The following is a 22,836-nucleotide window of genomic DNA, read 5'->3' as shown; positions in this document are numbered from 1 at the left end:
TTTGACCAAATGGCTTTACATATACATTTAATAGATTTTATTATTATCCACCTTTTTGTTGTATGTCCTTTTATTTAAAACATTCTTTGAGACTTCATCTTCTGGTTCAAATTTCAATAAATGTAATTTGTATAATCACTCTTTTGTCTTTATTCTACATGAAAATGTTAGAGATTCCATTCAAATCTGTTGATTATTCAGATCTTCCTCAGGCTAGGAATAGTATGTCGAATTTGTAATGCTAAATGTATATCATTTTCTCACAGGATATAGAATGAGTCAACACAGTTTGTTTCCATTGTGTATGAATGCTTCAGCTCTTCAGACCAACATAGTAAGATGTGAGCATGTTCCTAATTGTGTTGGTATGCAGCCTAGGTCTGGTCTGTTTAATAAAGCAAATCTGCCACTTTTATATTGCAGAATTTGTTCAATTAAAGCAGTTTTTAATTGTTTGTCCTAAACATAGCAATATATGCTTTTGAAATGTAACATGTCTTGAAAAATAATAGTATACAGTTTATATTGTGTATCACCTTTAGCTTAAAAATACATAGATGTGTTTTTTTAATCTATAAAATAAATAGACAGACACTTTATCAATCCCAAATTGGGAAATTATTTAACAGCAGCAGTGTGTTCAGGTATTAAAATATTTAAAGTTGGAATAAAGTATGAACTACACATCACAAGTATAATGCACTGCAATCCATAAAATAAGTCCGATATGTTCATGAAAACCCCCCAGGAGACACCAACACTAACGTGGCCGAGTGGACTCCGGAGTTTGCTGCATGAGTTGCACTGTATGATCTGTGGTGTAGTGGGCTGTCACTCAAAAACTGAGTAGCCAATGAGGACGCACCCCTGAAAGTCCCGCCCACCTGGGAGGTTTGTGTCAAAATCTCAAACAAAAAATGAGGGAGCGCAAACGAGAAAAGCTGCAGCAAGAGCAAAAGTCTGATCATTGAGAAAGAAGAAACAAGAACTGCAAACAAAAACCTATGTTAAAACAAAGAAAAAAGACTTTACATTTACATGATTACACAAATGATTTGTTTGCAACTTATAGTTTTATTTTTGAAATGTATTTTATTTTGCTTGACTTAGTTTTTTTTTCTTTTAAACTCATAGTTTTGCTTTATTCTGAGAAAGTGTTGCTTTATCTTTATGATACAAAACTAATCCCATACCCATTATCCCTTACATATGATTATATAGAGTAAGTATTCATTTGTTTTAAAGCAGGAGGCGCAAACGCTTGCCTCGGGGAGGGAGAAAAAGAGCCACAGCGGAGAATAAACAGAAGGGCAACCATGGCAACCGTGAGCGGGAAGTCTTCTTCGCTGCTTTTGTGGCACACTACAGCGCCACTTAGGCCTGGCATATGTACTACAGCGTCTCCAGCGCTTTCCAATATGGTCTAGCTGCGGCCGCGGACAGTACACGACGGTACACGACGGTACACGACACGCCCACCTGACACGACACTACGGTGGCTGAGAGGCATGGCAGATGAAAAGCGAATTGACGACACTACACGACACGCCCCCTACTACGCCGCCTACGGTGGCTGAGAGACCGTACATGGCATGTTATTGTAGCATTTTAAGCAACTATTAGGCAAATAAATTAATAACCTATCCGTTTGAGAACCCCTTGGAACCCCTTATCCCATTTTGATGGTTGACATCTCATTTGAACAGTGAAAGCCAGAATGACAGCAGGGGTGAATTTCATTTTATAATTTTGCAATAAGTCAAAGATATGTTTACTGTATATTATAAAATGCTTGTCATGTAGGCATACTGGAGGTACCGTTCCAATGATGTATTAATAATAAGATATATATAGCACCTATAGATATATATATAATAGCAAAATAAACACAATTACACTGCGCTAAACTGCCACATCGACAAACAAACGAGAACCTAAATAGTATGTAATTATATCTAAAACCACAATACGTTTAATAATTAACTGTACTCGGTGCGCCATATTGTTTGTTGTCTGTTGTCTGTAAACCTCCATGTCTCCTTAATTATCCTTGCGTCAGCGTCTCACGTGTTGGGCGTGCTCTCTTCTGACCATATTTGGAAGTACAACTTTCGCGGCCGCAGCTAGACCCTTCTCAGCCACCGTAGTGTCGTGTCAGGTGGGCGTGTCGTGTACCATCGTGTACCGTCGTGTACTGTCCGCGGCATGGATGTATAATAAGAACTGGATACAGCGTGGGAGGCGGGGCCTCATTCATTCCTATGAGAGTTGCTCATTAGCGCATGATGACAAAATGGCCCAACTTTTGAGAGAGCGAAACGTCACAGATTACCCGGCATGCCTGAGAAGTACCCGTATGTGCACTCATAGAGCATGCGCAACTTTAATCACGCCGCCCAAAAGGCTCGTTCACATTAAGCACGTGAATTTGCGTACACGTAACAGCACCGCGCGTTCATGACAGCATGGTACTGGATTTATATTAACGAGGCGGCAGTTAGCAGCTAGTGGCTAGCTAGTAAATTATGCTAAATTACACATCAATCGTTATGTACTTTTATATTACGCTGACATCAGGATCTAGTGATATCCAAGCAACAGAGCTTCATTTAGCATGATACTTGTGTGGGTTGTACATGAAACCACTTGGTAATATATAAAAATGTATATGTTGAAGCCTGTTATGATCAATTGTGAGTTAAAACTTTATCTAAAAAGTAAAGCTGATGATGGATTACTGTGTGGTGGAGTTAAAATAACAATAGCCTATTTATTTTTGAAATGTGATGGAGTAAAAGGATAGTAACTGTGATTATTCATGTTGAGTAGCCCACAAGTAACTAAAACAATTGCAAGTGCAATAAGAAGCTACAGGAACGTTAATCTACGTCGGTAATATTAACTTTATTTAATACAACATTTACGGTACAAGATTTACATCATACAGCCCATGTAGTATAATATTTTACAAATGATGAATTACAGCAAACATGCGCAATATATAGCCATTATTACAGCTCCGTGGGCTGGCAGTAAGGCGATATGGTCCGTTGTTATTGTGCATCCATGGGTAAAGAGAAACTCATGTAGTACTGAACACGTAACATGAACGTGCCGGGCGGCGCGGTCCTGTGGGTTAGATGCGCGTTCATAATGCCGAGGGAAATAACTCTCAGAATAACGTTATTAGCACATTTTTACAACTTGAGGACCGAATGTTTTTAATAAGGGCTATACAAGTGTTCATACTGGGTTGTTTATTTAGTTTAAAAAACATTATCCAACGAGTTACAGACCACTCTTTCCCCATGTAAGTCAATGGGAAAAAGTGTTTCCGGGCCCAGCAACCTAAAGGAAGTGTAGTACCGCCGTTTGACCAGCACGAATATTCTCATCAGACTCCGGCGCACTTCCTGGGGGCTTGGGTCCGCGGCCGCAGCTAGACCCTTCTCGCGCTTTCAAGCGGCAATGGCCGGCCATGGCCCAACCTCTCATTCCCCTGATAAGTGGAGAATTGACCACTAAGCGGAGCACCCCTTTTGTGACGTAGAAAATAATTCAAATCTGGATCAGTCTGTATCAGATCCGTTAGAGCCCCTTTTTTTATTTTTAGATTTGGGTAGGCTATAGAGGAAAAGAGAGAGGGGCCCCGTCTCAGGTCGGTTAAATGAAATCCTTGCTTCCCTCACTTGCATCGTTTTCCTGCGTTTAGTCCCTCCCACCAAGGAAGCATGGAGGGACGCAAGGATGTCACTACCCGATCTGCAGCTCTGCCCGATCTGCAGTGCGCATGTGCGAGATGGTCCGCCATATTGGACAACTCCGGACGGCAACCCAAGTAGGACAACATTGACACAGTGGCTTTTGGCAAAGCTCAAAAATAAAACGAGAGAGTTATTGTTATTACACCGTGACTTCACTATTATTTAACAACTCTTTTTATTGGGTTCTTTTATTTGGGGTTACGTAAATTGTCAGAATAAGTGAGAAATGGATTTAACTTCTGTTAGACAGCTATCATACTGAATACATATTTACTGTGAATGTGTGCAAAAATGTATGGCATGATAGGTCTTTGCCAAAAAATCCATAAAAAAAACGTGATCTGTGGAGGCCGTAGTACTGTAAAAAGCACGACCAATCATTTTAACCGGCCCGGCTAAAATAACTGTATGGCCTGCCTGCCTGTCAGCCTTCCATCTGTGCACAAATTTATCTCGTGCCCTCATTGGTCATGTGCGCGTTCGTGTGTGTTGGAGGAGGGGCTGTGTTAGGAAGTGGCAGATTTTTCTAGCGCACTCGAGGTGGTTTCTCCAAAATTACCTACCTTCAAGGGCATGCCATCCTAAAAAGGCAGACACACTAAAGCCCACCCACCAATGTAGTGAGTATTATTTAGCTTGTTCACCCTAAATAAACTCCTATAAAAAACAACAGGTATATTGTGTGACCAATGGCATGCTCAGGTCCTTCCTGATTTACTGGATCAAAGTGTATTCATTTATGAAAAGTAGCAAGGTATAATAATTGCCTACATTAGTTTATTTGTAAGAACTGATAATATTAGTAATGCTATGTCCTAAAAGTTTGTTGGTTCTGTAGGTAGGTCCCTTTAAAAGTGCTTTTAAGTGTTTTTATTAACAATTGTTGACATGTTTATGAGCATACATAAACATTAAGTCCTTCCATGACTTACTGGATCATAGTGTATTCATATGGGAAGTAGCAAGCTATAATAATGGCCTTGTTTATTTGAAACAGTGACATATTGGTCGGTACCACACCATGTTATTCGTACATTTAGGTCCAAATAAAAGTGCGTTTGACATGTTTATGAACATCATCATTAAATATTATGTGCGACTCAATGTTAGCTGATGAATGATGTTATCGGAACACTTGGGGCCTGGGTCTCAGTAGGCGCATGCGCAGTGCAGCGCCACACTGCCCGCGGTGAATGCAACTGGGAGAAATTCAACTGCGTGATCTGGAGCAGACAGGCGGAGGCAGCGGTACCTGCACTCCTTCAGGGATTACGGTGCATATTTTTCCCCCAACCGGACAAAGAGTGACTGGAGAACAGGTAGGAAGCCCAGAGTGTGTCTCTCCCTCGTCTCAGAGATTATAATCGTTTATAACCTCGATAGTGAGGAGGGTTTGCTGGATGCGTCAGCGGCGGATGGTGCCGCATGTCGGCTTTTTGAGTTCAAAACAAACGTGACGAAGTAGATTTTAAAACGTGTATTTTAGTACAATTCGTTGTTCTGTTCGTGTCATTATTGGTGTGGCTCTTGTTCGGCATATGCATTTTCATTGGGTGCCTTTAAATGGCTACGTTGTTATCTAGTTGTGGAAGTTTTATGCTTTCCTTTTCCACGCCGCTCGTTCCCAGCACCAAAAGTATGACAAAGTAAAGGCCTAGCGCGCGAGGCCCAGAACAGATCTGTGAGTGACGGCTGCTTGGCCAATCAGATGCGAGTATCCCGCCCACTTGAGAGCCTTTAGACCAATCGTTTTCACGAAAACCTCTTGCGTAGGTGATGTTTTTTCTCTCTCGCTTCGCCCACTGGTTATAAAATACTGGACAATAAAGTGTCAAAGACAGTGGACAACGGTAGAATATCTCTGAGCTACAAACAACACGTCCTCGTATTTTCTGCTAAAATAACAATAAGACCATTTCGAAACAGTCTATGGTTGAGAGATGTAAAAAAATAAAAGGGTGTGGGACGCTCTTTTCTCCCTTTATCCTATTAAATTCTCAATTTGCGCTTAAATAGCCAAAACTATGCTTTATGTAACACTTTAAATTGGTGTTAATCACCCGTTTCCTGACTCGGGCATCACCAACTCTCGGTGTGTGTCCCGCCTGTGTCGCTGTCGCCTGTCTGGCTCTTTGTGCAGGCCATAAAATGCACACCTTTCATCCTACACTTTGCATATTACTGACTGGGATATGGTTTGCTCGTTGATACCGTGCTGGGTGTCCGTATCTGCAGGCGATTAGCCACCAAGGCTCTTCTCCATTGTCTTCTCCATTGTGTCCGTACGGGAAAATCGGTTGACCAGAAAACACGTGGGCTGAGTAGTGTGAAGATATCCGGTTTGTGCGTCGCACTCGCAGCCCGGACTGCCTCCGCTATGGGGAACGGAGAGGGCTGTAGCCTGGACAAAAGTAAGACGTTATTGTGTTTAATGTAAATCGTTTGGCTTTTTAACGATAGGCGCCGATCTGTCCTCTGCATGCCTGACAAAGGACGCCCTGTTGTAGGGAGGGAATTGACATTTTCTACGCAAAGATTATCCTTCTCCACCAAGGGGCTGCAGCAGGCTTTGGGTCTGGATTTGATGAGACTGCATGGACAAATACCCCATTTAAGACTATTATAATGTACATTAGTCGAGTATTTTTGGTGCATGATTGCCTGTTTACTCTACAGATTGAGTAGGAAGTGAAAGCTATGAACATGTCATCGTAGATCTTGTTCCTTCTTGTTCTTCCTCCTTGAGAGGGAGTTCAATAACATATTGATTGCTTTAATGCTGCTCATTTTGCTGAAGATCATCATTTGTACCTGTGTGAGTATAGACAACCCTGCTGATCACTGAACATCTGGTATTAGTTGCACATTTCATCATCATTTGAGGTACATGGCTCACCGTACAATGTCAGATTCCCCTTGCTTTACACTGGAATCACAACATGTGTAATCTGTATTATTACACCGGTAATATCTTTTCCCAGCCTTGACTGCATTATTGTTCTGCTGTGGGAGTGCCGCAATTGCCTTTTTAACACCAAAATATATAGTCTGGAGTGCAAAGCTGTGATTTGCTAAAGCCTTCTGGTAAATAATTGTTAGTGATGACCTTAGAAAAACCAAGGCTGACTGCAAGATAGTCTGTAAAAGTCCTTGCTAGTCCGGTGTATTGTGTTCTTGGCTAGGAACAATGTGTCTCTCAGTAGTGTACCCACATGGGTGTATTTTTGATTGGTGTGTTAGGTTAATGTGTGTATGTGTGTGTGTGTGTGTACAGGAAGGGAGCCTTGATGTGGGCAGTATGAGTAAGACGCCCCCTAACAGAAGAGGGATATCTTTTGAGGTGGGAGCTCAGCTCGAGGCCAGAGACAGCCTCAAAAACTGGTGAGTCATGGCCTCACTCATTCCTCCCATCCCTGTAAATATTCACTTCCTTCCTTCACTCCCTCTCTCTTTCTCTCTGACATACTCAGTGTCTTAGTATCATTTCTGGGCCTGGCTTAGCTATTCTCTTGGTCATTGGTCAAACATTAAAAGAGCAAATAAAGCCTCTTGGAAAACAGCCGTTAATATGGATTGATAATGAAGGACGGTACGATTATCTCTAGACTGTTTTAGGGTTCCCTGGGGCCCTGAAATACAGAAAAGACATTTTAATGAATGTATCTAAAACATAAGGCCATGTCTGGTCTTGAATCGGATCTTAAAAATGCTAAGAAATGAGCATTTTCTAAAATGTTGTCATTGTTTCTGACATGAACATTTAAAAAGAATTCCTATCATTGATTTGTATTCCTCTTAAAAAATGGCTGCCTCTCACATTCACACTGGGTTGCGAAATCAACAACACTCTTATTTGGTTTACGACAGAGATACTCAGAGCAAATTCAATTCAAGAGCACATTCAATACAAATTGGCTATCGACTTTATACGAGGCATTTTGCGCAGGAAGTGTTTACATTTGACTTGATAATTGATGTTTCTCTTCAGTTTTAGTTGATCAGACTGGCATCAAATCAACATTTCCTTTTAGCTGTAAGAGCCCTGTGTTTTAATCATATTATAATCAGAGGTAATGACTTTGTAACTTTGACCAAATCTTAATAAGTTACTGGAGGTTGTAACTTTGGTGTTGTATTATTTTTGTAATCAAATATATTTTTTTTAGACTATAGTAGCGTGTCAATGCCCAACACTACCCCCAATAAAGCATCCTCTTAAGTTACGCATCATTATTCACTGTGACATTTCCACATAGACTCTTTTCCACTGACTAGCCACCTCATTATTTGTTTTGAATAAAGAATAATGCATTAAAACCACTCCCTGTCACTCATTATTGAATTATTTCTCTCGTGTAGGTATGCTGCCAATATAGAGAAGGTTGACTTTGAAGAAGAAAAAATTCTGGTCCATTACCGCCAGTGGAGCCACCGTTACGACGAGTGGTTTGACTGGACCAGTCCCTACCTGAGACCCGTGGAGAGAGTGACGCTGAGGCGGCAGGGCCTGCAGGACGACGCTCCTGTCCCTGTAAGCTAACACCGCTCTTTATACCGGCTTTTTTTACCTGTCTTGCATCGAGAAATGAGAAGATCTGCCACTTATAGGTTATCTTGGGTTCTTCTAGCTTTTATTCCATCATTCTGCATAGAGGGGTTTTTCCATTTGGTTTATTTTTTGCTTAATCCAAATGGGTATCTTTTACATTTGGGGTTGGGCCACATTTGAGCACTGTGTTTTTTTAATAACAATGGGACAACAATGACAGCTTTGTTAGCTAAAAGAACCATGTCCTTTTGAAGTTTTGACAGCATGCCTACAGTACGTCCCAGATCCATCCTCTCTGTCCTCCCTGCAGGGCTTTCATGTGAACGACAAGGTCCTAGCCAGCTGGTCCGACTGCCGTTTCTACCCCGCCAAGGTCCTATCGGTCAATAAAGATGGTGGGTATCAAAGTGCTGAGCAAATTTGGACCAGAATATTTTTTTTAATGTATACATCTTTTAGCATTTTTAATGAATGACTGTAATGACTTTGTCAAGATTGTGCAATATGAAAACTGAAATGTTAACGTTTCACTTCTGTTTTTAAAGAGGCCCTTCTATATTTGTAGGGGTTTTCCCTTTCCTGGGCTATTGTCTGTTATATCTATTGTACGTGATAGGCTAAGGGGCGGGACGTGTCTAAGCAGTCGACCAATCAGAACAGAGCCAGCCAGCTAACCCATCAGAGCAGACTGGGCTCTGGTTTCAGACAGAGGGTGAAAAGAGGTGCTGCAGCACAGGCAGTATGAGAAAATAAAGACCTTTTTGAACATTAAAGCATGGAAACGTGTCACAGTACAATACAACACAAATATGAACCTGAAAATGCGCGTAATGTCCACTTTAAAAAGGTAGCTGTGGTGTAAAATTGCATTCAATTATAACTAGTGCTGTCAAAATTATCGCGTTAACGCAGTAATTAATTTTTTGAATTAATTGCATTAAAATATTTAACGCATTTAACGCATGTGCAGAATGGCCCGCCCCATACATCCCACCAGTGGCAGCGCTGGGGTATGGCTGGGGTAGGCTACACCCATACCAAGAAATGGCTTAGCCCCACCATGAAAAATGATGTTAAAGTAAGCAAAATAAAGTCTGCCAACTCGCGCCGAGAATTGCACAGACAGCAGTTAGTAAGATTGATTTCAGCCACTTCTCTGGAAATACCGAAGACCAGAAACAGTTTTGAAAACTTTTGTCACGTAGTGATCGTCTTCTCAATAGAACATCTTTGATAATGTCTTCTGGCCAATCAAGATAACGGCGTGGTGTTGTTGCAGGAAGTACCGACGGAGAATACTTTTGCTGTAGTAGGTGCACATAACTGGTACGCATGCGCGGCAACAATCTGAAATGCTTACCGTCACTTGTGTCACAAAGCGCATTTGCGTACCGACGTACTTGTGAAGCTTTTCCAGAAGGCGGTTAGATCACCCCCCCCCCCCCCCCCCCCCTGTGTTGATAGAACACGTACTGAAATAAGACCCCACGGTTTGATGATTGATAGGTGTGTGGGCTGTCTTTCATTTTGACACACAGAACAATGTTATAATAAACATAGATACTGTATGTTAAATGGATATATCCGCCTTCTTTCATTTATCTTTCCATTCCCACAACATACATAAAGAAATGGCATATTTTGGACACAGTTCGAATGGTGATTAATCTGATTAATTAATTTTTAAGCTGTGATTAATCTGATTACAAATTGTAATCGTTTGACAGCCCTAATTATAACCTAATGGCTTCACTGACTGGCACAGCAAATACAAACGAAGAACAAAGAACTGTGATGCACAATAACAAAACTCTAAACAACAAGAGAATTAACAATTCAAGTGTAGAATAAAAAGTAGTCTGTAATGGGCTACCTGATTAGCATCATGCTCGTTTCAAACATGCTCTCCTTTATCTTCTTCAGCATCTTACACTGTGAAGTTCTACGATGGCGTTATCCAGACAGTGAAGGAGATACACGTGAAGCCGTTTATTAAAGAGGTACATTTAGTCATTTAAACATCCATAACCATTTAATCTTCTATTCTATGTCCACTAGGGCTGCTCAATTAATCGTATTTTAATCGCAATTACGATTTTGGCTTGCAACGATTACGAAAACAACGTAATCGAAATAAAACGATTTTGTTTTTATTATTTTTATTATTATTTTTTTATTTCTATTTCTTGTTGTTGTATTAAACTTAAAGTTCAGGGTAATCAACTGTTAAAAACATACTGTTCACATTTTATTTTTTTTAAATGGATGTTTTCAAAGTAAATGGATAATCGTTTTTAATAATCGTGATATCAATTATTGACCAAAAATAATTGAGATTATGATTTTTGCCATAATGGAGCAGCCCGAATGTCCACATTATGAATTGTGATTAAGTATACTAAACCTATCTTTGTCCTGCTGATAATTAGAGAGGTGGAGGTAAGTCTCGTTCCTCTGAGAGAACCATGGTGAGGCGGGCCCCAAACCGCAGGAGGCCTCAGGAGAACGGAGGCCCCAAGAACAAGCGAGCCAGACGCAGCACGTCCGACCGGGAGGAGGACAGCAACAGTGAGCAAGATGAACGAGAACAGGGGATGGTCAACGAGAAGAACAAGAAAACAAACGGCGAGCTAAGCGCTGCGCCGGCCATCAAACAGGAAGAGGAAGTGACCGACCTGAACACGCCCAGGGATTTAGGGAAGGGGGCGGGACTCACCAACGGCGTGAAGGAGGAAAAAGCCGATGAGCAGAGCAAAGAGAAATGTCTCCTGAATGGAGAGGTGAAGCAGGAAGAGATGGAAACAAAGCCATATACAGAGTCGCCCAAGCCATACGCGGAGGAGTCACCCACAGCACAGATGGAGCAGGTGCCTGTCTCTATGACAACCACAGAATCAAAAGGAGGTGTGGAGCAGAAGCCCAGCGTCCAATCAGAAGGCTCCGAGCCCGCAGCGGATGTACCACCTCCCGTGCCTGTGAAACGTAAGTGTTAATGAAGTCAAATGCCCTTCATTCTGCAGGATTGTGAAAACGAGTGCAGTAAATATCACGTTGGGCATATTTTCAAGAGATTACATATTTGTTTTGCCTCTGATAGCGGTGAGGAAGCAGGGTTTCCACAACCCCAACAGATTCAGCAGAGAACCATGTGAGTACATTCAAAACACATTTTCTTGGAAGTGCTTTCTGTGGTGTCAAATGATCATATAATCATTTAAAACATATAGTCTTATACTCTGATTGCCTTTTACACTGTTACATTGTATTTGTAGTCTTCTCTATCCTCTTGAGGTTAAAGTAACGCTGTTCCTACATTTGGGATCGATTTCACTTGACTTTTTTTATTACTTTATTAAATACTTTGCCCATGAACCATTTATTAGTTTCTCTTAAGAATTTCCTCCACACTTTCTTTACGTGTCACTGACTGTTCCTCGCTCCTTGTTTCAGTGTACCGCGTCATCAAAAACCAACCTCCTCCGGTCCTGTCCATCAACCTGGACCACAACCCGTTTAAGTGCAGCGCTCCCGGCTGCACGAAGTCATTCCGCAAGGCCAAGCTGCTGCATTACCACATGAAATATTACCACGGAGAGGAGCAGCCTCTGGAGGGCGAGAGCAGCCCCACCAGGAGCATCCAGACCAGAGCCTCGGAGAAACAGACCGCTCCTCTGGACGGCATCAAGAGGAGGCGCACCATCTCTGCCTCTCTGCGTGAGTTCCTCTCTAGTGTCACTTCTGTCCTGTATGACGTGTAAGGAAAAAAAGCTTTTGATTATCACCGGCTTTTTCTACAAAGTTGCAGCAGTGTCACGGTTATTTATTTACCTGAATGTTCGTGTTTGTTATAGTGTTTTTTAAATGTGGTCCTTTTTGAACAATTTGCCTGTTTTTATCTATGTCACAATGGATCTCTTGTTTTTTAACTGCAAACCAAATCTAACATGTACAAATGAATAACCTGAACCAGAAAATTAGAATACCTAATCATGACATGCTCTTATTTTTAGTCAAACAGTGCTGCATCATTTCAATTCTTTTTTAAATTTATAGTACGATTATTTATTTTTTTGGGCTGAATATCTCTGTGGCTTGCCAATTGCTAATTCAAAACATATGTAGCTTTTAACAAATGTAGTGCTTCCTGCAATTTAAATATCCTACTAGTCCATTTTTCAATTTCCATAACATTAATTGTGCAGCCCTAGTCAAACACTTCTAAAGCAAAGCTGCATTGTTAATGTGGCATTTGAATATCTCACAGCTTTGAGCTAATGTTTGGCCTTTCATTGGTTTTCCTCAGACCCTGTTGGGCCTGTCCCGGTCGCCCGTGGTGAGGTGAAGACTGCAGGCAGGCGCACATCGGCCCCGCCTGCCGTCAGCACCCAGATCCACCAGCAGAGGGCGCTGCTGAGGGAGAAGAGCAAGGAGAACCATCTAGACAGGAACGGATGCCAGCAGCTGGACTCTGACAAGAGCGGCTTTGACATTGGTCAGTACCACGCAGTACAAGGAGAATTACTGCATGGTGTATTTTACAAAGAGTCCAACCTGTTTCCCTTATTACTATCATTAAAGTAACCTGACTAACTCTCGCCACTTAACGGTCCCCAGGGTCAGTAAAAGACAAACTGAAACAGAAACAGAAGGACTTCCTCCGTATTAAACTAAAGAAGAAGAAGAAGAAAAAGAAGGCCAAGTCTGGTAAGAAGAGGGGGGGGGGGTCCTTGCCTTGCATCAGGCCTCTTCATATATCTGCTGCTCTGCATGTGCATCACTGTGACACCGTGTAAACAGTACTCCATTCACTGCTCTGGGTGTTGGCTGAGCCTCTGTGTGTGGGAGAAGTGTTACATCTGTCGCTGGTCTCATCGCTCCATCGGGCCAATCACAACGCTCCAACTCATTACCTATGACATCACACTTGCATTGCCACAGGAACTGTATCAGTGCTGGTGCTGTGGCACTGATATTGACCAACACAACCCCATCACAACTCTCTGTTCCTAGTTAGCATTCACATGTAGCTACAGTATGTTTAGCATGCACCAATGTATCAGTTAGACATCGTCATCGGTAAACACACAAACACTAATCTTTTAAATTGTGTAACAATGACAGCCAACAAGAATCCAATTTTAAAATCTCCTCAATGAGTAGGTAATTGTACAGAAGAGACATTTTGTGAAAAGTGTTTTTAGGGTTTTGTACTCATATTATGTAGGCCTAAAAAACAGTTAATTATTTATATATTATTTAACAAAACATTCAGTATTTGTTTTCCTGGCACAAAAGTGAAATAAATAACAAAATCATTGGTATAATATACAAATCATGTAGGTACAGTATGTTCATCATGCTCACATGTAGCTTCCCTTCCTTCCACATTTGTTAGTTTTACTATAAAAGTAGGGATGCACCAATGTATCGGTTAAACATCGGGAAACCCTCTAACCTTTTGAATTGCGTTTCTCTTGTCTAATTAAACATGCTTATATAAATTCATTAACCTAACAATTGAATGGAAATTTGATTCTATTAAATATGTATTTATCATCAAAAATGACCGGTAACAATGGATTATGACAGACAACAAGAATCAAACGCAGACACTGTATGTTTGAAATTAAAATCTCCTCAATGAGTAGAGATAGACATTTTGTAAGAAGTATTTTTAGGGTTTTGTTCTTATTCAAAGATATGAAGTAGGCCTTACAAACAGTTAATTATTTGTGAAAAAACATTTAGTATTTGTTTTCCTTAAAAAATGGCACTGCATCCGCTGAAAAATGTGTCATGGGTGCACCCCGGGATTTGATCAGGTTGATTGTCCCGGTCAGTTCTTGAGTCTATTATTTGTCCATGTTTTGTTGTCCCACCATTTTTTTCCCTTCATGACATTTTGTTTTACGTCTGCCTCCCCCTCCCCCCCCCCTCCCTGTATTAACAGACTACACAGGTAGTGAGGAGAATATTGACATCTCAGTTTTGGGTCTTCAGTCCAAATTGAATTTGCCACTCAAATTCCCCCCCTCACACAATCACAAGCCTGAGGCCTACCCCAGCAGGCCTGGATACAGCTACTCACAGCAGATACATGTGGATGGTGGGTACCTCTGTGTGTGTGTTTGTCTGTGTGAGTCTGTGTGACCGTTCATGGCTTCCTCTCCTCTTCATTCTTCTGTTCCCTCTGGATTCAATCCATCATGCTGTTCCAGTTTAACCTGTGTCTCATTTGTTATTCATGTCCAAACCTGAAAGACAAAGGGACAATTCACCCCAAAATAAAAAATACACATGCATTTAAAAGCAGAAATGTCTCTTTTTAGAAATCTTGGCCTGGTTACTCAAGTTGATATGCGCACACACACGCACACACACACACACACACACACACACACACACACCGTAAAAGTAAAATTCAGGAACTATTTTCTTTCTACCAAACTGCCAACTGTATCAATGCCAAAGAGGAAGCTTTCATCCAGGACATGAGAGGAAAAGCAACAATGGTGCCGTCCTTGAGTGGATGCACACTTCACTTGGTTCTGTGAAACTGTTGGCTCGTGTGTTTGGGTAGAAAGACAATAGTTGCTGTAAATGAAACGGCTCAGAACGAGGTCTGTGGATTAACTTGTGGAACCGGGTCATGTTTCTTCCGCTTGATATATACAATACTTGGCAACTCTCATCAAACATCCAGAGATTAAACAATACCACCACAGGTAAGAGGAAAACGATATATTTTAGATTTTGGGGTGAACTGTCTCTTTTTTAAACTGGTTGCTCGTTGTCAATGATGATATAAAAACATATATAACACTTGGTTGATTGAATCCTGAGCTTTTACTTTGCTGCTTTTGCTTGCTTCATCGTGTAATTCATAAAAATATTCGTTGATAATCATTTCATGCAGCATTTTGTATCGATTCAAGAATATTAATGAGCTAAATCTGAAAGTTAATATCTGTGATTTTCCCCAAAAACAATAATGTATGTCCCTGTTACTGTAGATGATGATAGCATGAGCGACTGGTCCACTGACAGCTGTGGGTGGAGCGACGAGGACTTCGGGGGGGATTTAGACGTCACCACGCCTCCCCTGAGTGTGGACTCGGGCGCTGTCGACACAAACGACCAGGAGTTAGTGCGCTGCATCTGTGAGGTCGAGGAGGAGAATGACTTCATGATTCAGGTGAGATGGGGTTTTTCGTCACCGCTTGCACTGTGTTCCTTTTGTGTATCAGGACAGCAGTAATTAAACACGCTTGTCCTCCCTCAGTGTGAAGACTGTTTGTGCTGGCAGCATGGCACCTGCATGGGCCTGCTGGAAGACAATGTTCCCGACCGCTACACCTGCTACATCTGCAGAGACCCACCAGGTGAGGGAAACGTCAAGCACCACAAACTACACACTGTCGGTTAAAAAAATTGTTGACATCAAATGATCTGTTCTGCTCATGGATGTATAATAAGTAGGGCTGTCAGTCGATTAAAATATTTAATCGCAATTAATCGCATGATTGTCCATAGTTAATCGCGATTAATCGCAAATTAATCGCACATTTTGTATCTGTTCTAAATGTACCTTAGAGGAATATTTTTCAAGTTTTTAATACTGTTATCAACATATGAGTGGACAAATATGCTTTATGCTAATGTTTATTATAATTTGAACAATGGGTGGGTTAGGGTTAGTGCGATGGATCGTTGGGTTAGGGTTATAACCCGTTGGAGCTATGTGCAACTCAAGGCATGCTCGAACGGGAGCTGCCTGGACGCTGCAATCATGTTGCGCACTATCCGTGCTGAGTGTGCTGACTGTTCGTACAATGTCCCACTGTCTGGCTGCCTGCATAAAGTCAAGTGCTCGGCGCAGTTGTGGCGAAATGTCGCTCCTCTGTTTTCATTTAAACAGCTCCTTATATCCGTTAGCGCAGCTAGCTAGCACCAGATGCTAATAACAACAATGCACGTAAGGTCTCTCGCTCGCTCGGGCCACACATACACACACCCTCCCGGTCCTCCCAACAGCCAGTCGGTGCCTGCCGGTGAGCGTGGAAGTGTGGTCTGCCACAAGCGGGCGGCAGGAGCGGGGCTGTCAGCATCAGCTTGTAGATGGTATTTTAAACTCGATGCGCTCTGAAACTACGGGGCGGCCGAGGAAAAAAAATACACATGCGTTAATCGCGTTAAAATAATTAGTGGCATTAATTAATTTTTTGCGTTAACTTGACAGCCCTAATAATAAGAACTGGATACAGCGTGGGAGGTGGGGCCTCGTTCATTCCTATGAGAGTTGCTCATTGGTGCATGAAGACAAGATGGCCCAACTTTTGAGAGAGCGAAACGTCACGAAAGTATTCATATAATCCGTTCTTATTGTGCATCCATGGGTAAAGGTACAACTCATGTAGTACTGAACACGTCACATGAACGTGCCGGGCTGCGCGGTCCTGTGGGTTAGATCCGCGTTCATAATGCCGATGAAAATAACTCTCAGAATAACGTTATTAGTACATTTTACAACTTGAGGACCAAATGTTTTTAATAAGGGCTATACAAACGTCTCTTTCCCAATGTTAGTCAATGGGAAAAAGTCTTTCCGGGCCCAGCGACTGATACGGAAGTGTAGTACCGTCGTTTGGCCACAACGAATATTTTCCTCAGAGTCCGGCGCACTTCCTGGGGGCTTTGTACCATAGATATATATAAACCATGATATAAACACTAGATGACTCACCTGCGCTGCTGGCCAATGGAGACCGACGTTGCCACATGGCGGCCATCTTGCCACAGGCAGCTCGCTCATTCATAACATTATGTCTATGGTGCACTATTGAAATAACCGTAGATTCCTCAATTTTCAACCAATTTTCAAACGGTTTGGTTAACATGTTTTGTTGTCTCTTGTATCATAGCCATGCTAATAACGTTTATAATAAACCAAACCGTTTGTAAATCAGTCAAGATTTCAGCGAGTTAAGAGTATTTTTGTGCAGATCACTCACCTTACAATAGCTGTAGCAGTAGTTGTTGACTGTGGCAAGATGGCCGCCAGGGAGCTACGCTGGCGACTCCCCCTTGAGCCATCTAGTGTTTATATATATATATATCTATGCTTAGTACTGCTATTCTGGTAGAGAGCACTGCAGACTTCCTGTTTCATTGGAAAAAGTATTATGTGCCATCTAGTGGACAATAACACAAATTACAGTGTGTACAATAATCAGTGGACAGGAATGTTTTTTATGGAAAAATATATCTTAGGGTAATATTACAATATGCTTTTTACCTTGTGATACAGAAGTTAGTTGCCCAAGTAAGTATTGCTTGATTCATCACTGAATTGTAACAAAGCTCTAGTATGGTTTTATATTTGATCATTTCTGAACAAGTCGATGCATTTGATTTAATTTCATTGCAATTTGTTAATCATTTCCAGGTCAGAGACAGAGTCTGCGCTACTGGTACGACCGTGAGTGGTTGATCAACGGTCACATGTACGGCTTGTCCTTCCTGGAAGAGAACTACTCGCACCAAAACGCCAAGAAGATCACCACCACCCACCAGCTGCTGGGGGACGTGCACCACGTGGTGGAGATCCTCAGCGGACTGCAGATCAAGATGAACGTCCTGCAGTGAGTACAGAGGGATTTTATGAAGAGACTCTTATCTACCAAGTCAATCAAATAAGTTGCTTTCCGTATCATCCAGATTGAATAAAATATGTTACCATTTTATTGTATGTGATGTTAGTCTTATCTGTTGCTTGGCCCTTCAGGAGCAATACTCACCCGGACTTGCAGCTGTGGCGGCAGCCCTGGAAACATCTGGAGAGGTCGTGGACCGCCTCGGACTCGTGCCGCAGCAGCAACGCGACTCCCGATGAGGACATGAGCCGAGGGGAGATTTTAATGTCCAACGCTCTGGAGAAGCTAAGCCGGGCCGCTACAGCCGCCACCTCCTCCTCGTCCGGCTCCTCCTTCCCATTCCCCTCCTTCCAGGACTCGTACATTATCAGTGAACATTGCTACCAGAAACCGCGGGCGTATTACCCGGCGGTGGAGCAGAGGCTGGTGGTGGAGACCCGACAGGGCTCAGAGCTGGAGGACAGCATGAGGAGCACCGAGGAGCTGCTGGAGCGGGAGCAGCGCTACGGGAGCCTGCTGGAAACAGACAAGCCCAAATCCACAGGCCCCAGCATCAAGGTTAGCCCTCAATACACAGGGATGCCAGTGTTTCCCACAGCATTCGATTCTATTTGTGGGGGCACTGCAATAAATAAAAAATTAAGGATATAAACATAAGAAGATCAGAATACTTTATTTATGCCGGAGAAAATTGGGTAAAGTGAGAATGTGTAATGAAAAGAAAAATAAATGAAATAAAGTCTCTTTTATATGAAATTGAAAGTAAAATCTCCAATAAAATAACATTTAAGAACTTCAAAGAGTGTTTTGAACTGGCAGCTTGAGTGTCTTGCCTGATGATTTCTCCCGATCGTCTCCAGGCTGCTCTGGGGGGCTCGTGGTCCCAGGCGGAGACGAGGGAGGAGGCGGGCAGAGACCCCGGCGAGGCTGCAGATAACAGCAGGCAGCACCAGCAGAGGCAGATCAACCTGCTGGACCACATCGACGCAGTGCAGGACGAGGTCTCACACAGGATGGACTTCATCGAGAGGGAGCTGGACGGTAAGACCCGCGCTGGCCTGCTTAGTAACGCTGTCTGTTTACAAGGGAAGAAATCATTTAGCAATTGTGCTTATATCAGCGATCCACCAGTCTGTTAGATTAGCAGCCAACTGTTTGATGTAGGTTACACAACGTTTCTTTCCAACCATGTCAGTTTCTAAAGAGTCCCTATGATGCTTTTTGGGGCTTGCCTCCAGAGGTAGTTTCTCTCCCACACTCTCTGTCACAGAGCCGGCCAGCTAACCAATCAGAGCAGACTGGGCTCTGGTTTCAGACAGAGGGTGAAAAGAGGTGCTGTGGCATAGGCAGTATGAGAAAAATAAAGACCTTTTTGAACATTAAAGCATGTCACAGTTGAGGCACAAAATACAAATATTAATCTGAATATATGCACAATAGGTCTGCTTTTAATTTCTGACCAGGTGAGGTCACACACCGTAAGCTAGCAGTTGATGGCTAATAATGTAGATGTGATGACGTGACACTAAAATAAGTATGTTAGCCTATCACCAATTAAGACTGATAATACTGACATACATACATTTTTATAAGAAAGCCATCCATTATTTGCCAAGTCTTACTTTGATGCATTCCCTACCTCAGCTAATGGCAGTAGAACCTGGCTGCCAAGTGAAAAGTTATTATTCCTACACTAGACCTCTGAACTTAAAAATCCATGATTTAAAAAGGTTCCTGATTTAAAATGTGAACTGGGTCAAGGACAGTGCCTCCATGAAGAATTTAAGTGCTACTCAGTATTGAGCACTTAATGTAAACACATTTGCATTTGATGGTGCATAGAATTATGCAAATCAGCCCAGAGATTGTCACGCACAAATGGTTATAAGGATGGTATCACACCTGGGTTGGCCTGTGTGTTCTGTGCTGGTTGGGGTTCTATTTACTTGAACCACAATGAAATAGTTCATGTTGAGTTCGTCTTTGACTAAGATAAGACTTAAATGCTTTGACTTGAAGGAAAATAAATAAAAAAACAGCTACTTAATTCAACAAGCAGGGACATTAGACAAAGGACTAAGACTAAAAGAACTCTCAGCCCCATGATGTGTAACCGTGTTTTCTCCTCCTCAGTACTGGAGAGCTGGCTGGACTACACCGGGGAGCTGGAGCCCCCTGAGCCTCTGGCCCGCCTGCCTCAGCTGAAGCACCGCATGAAGCGTCTGCTCACTCAGCTGGGCAAGGTGCAGCAGATCGCCCTGTACAGCTCCACATGAGGGCGCCAGAGAACAGCCGTCCCGTACACGGCCCGCCGCAGCAGGTGCAGCCGAGGAAGCTCACCAGTCGCAAAGACTTCGATTAACTTAATGCAAGTGCAAGACCTGACTCCTGCTGCCGTTTCTCCTTCTTAAAAGGTATCTGTGTGGTGGAATCTGATGCTGCAGCCAGTCAGTGTCATATGTATATGAACATACGTGGATTGTCGGCAACATAAATCAGGATTAAACACAAAAGTAACCTCGTAAACGCAGGAGAAAAACCCTTAGGACCAGATTACTCTTCTATGGTTCCCATGCAGCTCTAAACCTTATGAATGCCTTTTGTCCGAGCTACTGCTGAAGGTTGCCCTGTCTCTTAGTACACAGCGCTTTACATGCAGAAGATTTATTTTGAAAAGTGCAATCGAGTTCCTGAACCAACTTGCAATAGTTTTTTGGACACGTTTTCAGATATTATTTTTCTTGCATCAACAAGGTCCCAAAGCTCCGCTCCGGTCACCTGGCATTCAAAGTATTTTGCTTTAAAGGTGGACAGTAACTTGAAGACATCCAGTGTCTAAGGACACTGTACAAGAAGCCTCTACAAATATTCTGTTTCAAGGGTTTGATTTATATCTACACTGTGAAGTTATGTTTGTCTGGAATCAAAGGCATCTTATTTTCTGTTTTAGAGACGTATAACAAGTGTGGTTTCTGTTCTGTCTTAATCTGTAATGGTTTTTTCTAACAGTCCTCTCATCATTGTGCCCGGTTTATCAGTTATAATCTTTATATGTTTGTCATTATCCTTTACTCAAATTTGCTATTTGCATTGTGTTTGCTGTAACACCTTGATTCACTGAAAACTGTAATGTGGATTTGTCTTTTCTTAATTTAGCATCTTGTGCTTTTTTTTCAGTGACAAATAATATTTGGAAGACCTGTACATGTATCTTTCTTTTCTTTTTCATCTGTTTTATTTACAGTATTTGGCTTGTTTGTAAATATGTTATTCAAATATGTGCTCTTCTTTATTGAAAACGGAATTCATATATTGTATGCTACTGTACTGTACGTGTCTGGCTTAGACGCTGGGACATGTCAGAAACAATGCAAACCAATTTGCTGGTACATAAATAAAGTATTGTTATTAATCACTATGGGATTATTCTTGACTATTTTTCTCATTGTTTCTCTGGCTAAAGAGGAGTGTTCCTTTTCCATCCTATTATAACCACCAGTGAAGTCAAAGGTTGCGTCATTCAGTTTGACGCAACATGTTTTCTTCGGAGCTGATTTGTGCTCTTACACAATCAGATTGAAATTGAGGGCAGCATTACTTTGAAGGCCTGTGCTTGAGGTGTTTCAGAACTAGAGGAAACCATGCTGAGCAAGGCATTCGACCATTACAACAGCTGCTTTTGACCCGAAAACAGCTCTGTGAAGCTGCAGTTTGGAGAAGTGTATCAACAGGGTTTTCTGGGGTGGAAAAACCTCAAACATTAAAATGTTGTGCTTCCTTTGATGAAATGTGTTTTTATTACATAGCCGATTTGTGCAGTTACCTAATCAGATTGAAAATAGAAACTTGATGGGAATTGTAAGCGCTTAATCTCCAAAATGTAAGCCCACATCATGTGGTGATGGATGGGTCAGGGAAAATAGCCTGCGATGAACTTGTACAGTGCGAAGTCAACATGTTGTTGTGATTTTGAGGGTGTTGGATTTATGCCAAAACCCCCTTGATATCAAAATAAGTTGAATATAGCAAGGCAAGTTTATTTATATAGCACTTTTCAACACAAGGCAATTCAAAGTGCTTTACAAAAAATGAAAGACATTAAGAAAATGGCATCACACACTATGGCATCACACACTATAAAAAGTTAACTGAGGATTTTTCAGTCAGAATACCTTATTTATTATGTGGTTGTAGGACAGTTACTCTATTTTAGAATACAAATATATTCAAAAATAGAATATTTATTAATACAAAAAACAAGTTTAACTAATAATGTGCAATAAAAGAAAAATATATCAATATACATAATTTATATAAACAAGGTTTTAGTAAGGCAAGGCAAGGCAAGTTTATTTATAAAGCACTTTTCAACACAAGGCAATTCAAAGTGCTTTACAAAAAATGAAAGAGATTAAGAAAAAGGCATTTAAAATCAGTCATTAAAAAGAAAAGCTAATAAAATAAACATTAAAAGAAAAAATACATGGATAAAAGTTTCAGTGCAGTCTAAGATATGAATAGTTCAATTAAAAGCAGCGACAAAAAGAAAATTCTTCAGCCTGGATTTAAAAGTAGTCAGAGTTGTAGCGGACCTGCAGGTTTCTGGGAGTTTGTTCCAGATATTTGGAGCATAATAACTGAACGCTACTTTTCCATGTTTAGTTCTGACTCTGGGGACAGAAAGCTGACCAGTCCCTGAAGACCTGAGAGATCTGGATGGTTCATAATTTAGCAGGAGGTCAGAAATGTATTTTGGGCCTAAACCATTCAGTGCTTTATAAACCAGCAGCAGTATTTTGAAATCTATTCTTTGACACACAGGAAGCCAGTGTAAAGACTTCAGAACAGGAGTGATGTGATCCACTTTCTT

The 22,836-nt window shown here is 41.7% G+C and overlaps 1 protein-coding gene across 4 annotated transcripts; it reads left to right on the top strand.

Annotated features, from left to right (window-relative positions):
• The first annotated feature begins 4,935 nt into the window (after positions 1-4,935).
• Positions 4,936-21,384, top strand: phf20a (PHD finger protein 20, a). Of its 4 annotated transcripts, none has more exons than XM_034212305.1 (17): positions 4,936-5,083; positions 7,039-7,145; positions 8,124-8,295; positions 8,624-8,708; positions 10,237-10,313; positions 10,743-11,295; positions 11,411-11,461; positions 11,764-12,027; positions 12,617-12,805; positions 12,928-13,017; positions 14,264-14,419; positions 15,327-15,508; positions 15,596-15,695; positions 17,759-17,954; positions 18,098-18,524; positions 18,827-19,007; positions 20,100-21,384. In XM_034212305.1, the coding sequence occupies exons 1-17, from the start codon at positions 4,958-4,960 to the stop codon at positions 20,240-20,242; spliced, it is 3,099 nt and encodes a 1,032-aa protein (XP_034068196.1). In that variant the 5' UTR covers positions 4,936-4,957; the 3' UTR covers positions 20,243-21,384. The 4 variants fall into 4 exon arrangements, with proteins under 4 accessions (XP_034068196.1, XP_034068198.1, XP_034068199.1 ...); XM_034212306.1 differs by lacking the exon at positions 4,936-5,083 and adding an exon at positions 5,304-6,175; XM_034212307.1 differs by lacking the exon at positions 14,264-14,419.
• Positions 21,385-22,836: the final 1,452 nt, after the last annotated feature.

Source organism: Gymnodraco acuticeps, unplaced genomic scaffold, assembly GCF_902827175.1.
Source record: "Gymnodraco acuticeps unplaced genomic scaffold, fGymAcu1.1, whole genome shotgun sequence".
NCBI classification, from domain to species: domain Eukaryota; kingdom Metazoa; phylum Chordata; class Actinopteri; order Perciformes; family Bathydraconidae; genus Gymnodraco; species Gymnodraco acuticeps.
This window is presented reverse-complemented; position numbering and strand designations above follow the sequence as displayed.

Bases quoted from the DNA above. Each gene is read 5' to 3' on its own strand.
- phf20a (XM_034212305.1), top strand. From the start codon at position 4,958: ATGCAACTGGGAGAAATTCAACTGCGTGATCTGGAGCAGACAGGCGGA. The intron at 17,955-18,097 runs GTGAGTACAGAG...TTGGCCCTTCAG, and splicing joins ATCAAGATGAACGTCCTGCA to GAGCAATACTCACCCGGACT. The intron at 18,525-18,826 runs GTTAGCCCTCAA...GATCGTCTCCAG, and splicing joins CCACAGGCCCCAGCATCAAG to GCTGCTCTGGGGGGCTCGTG.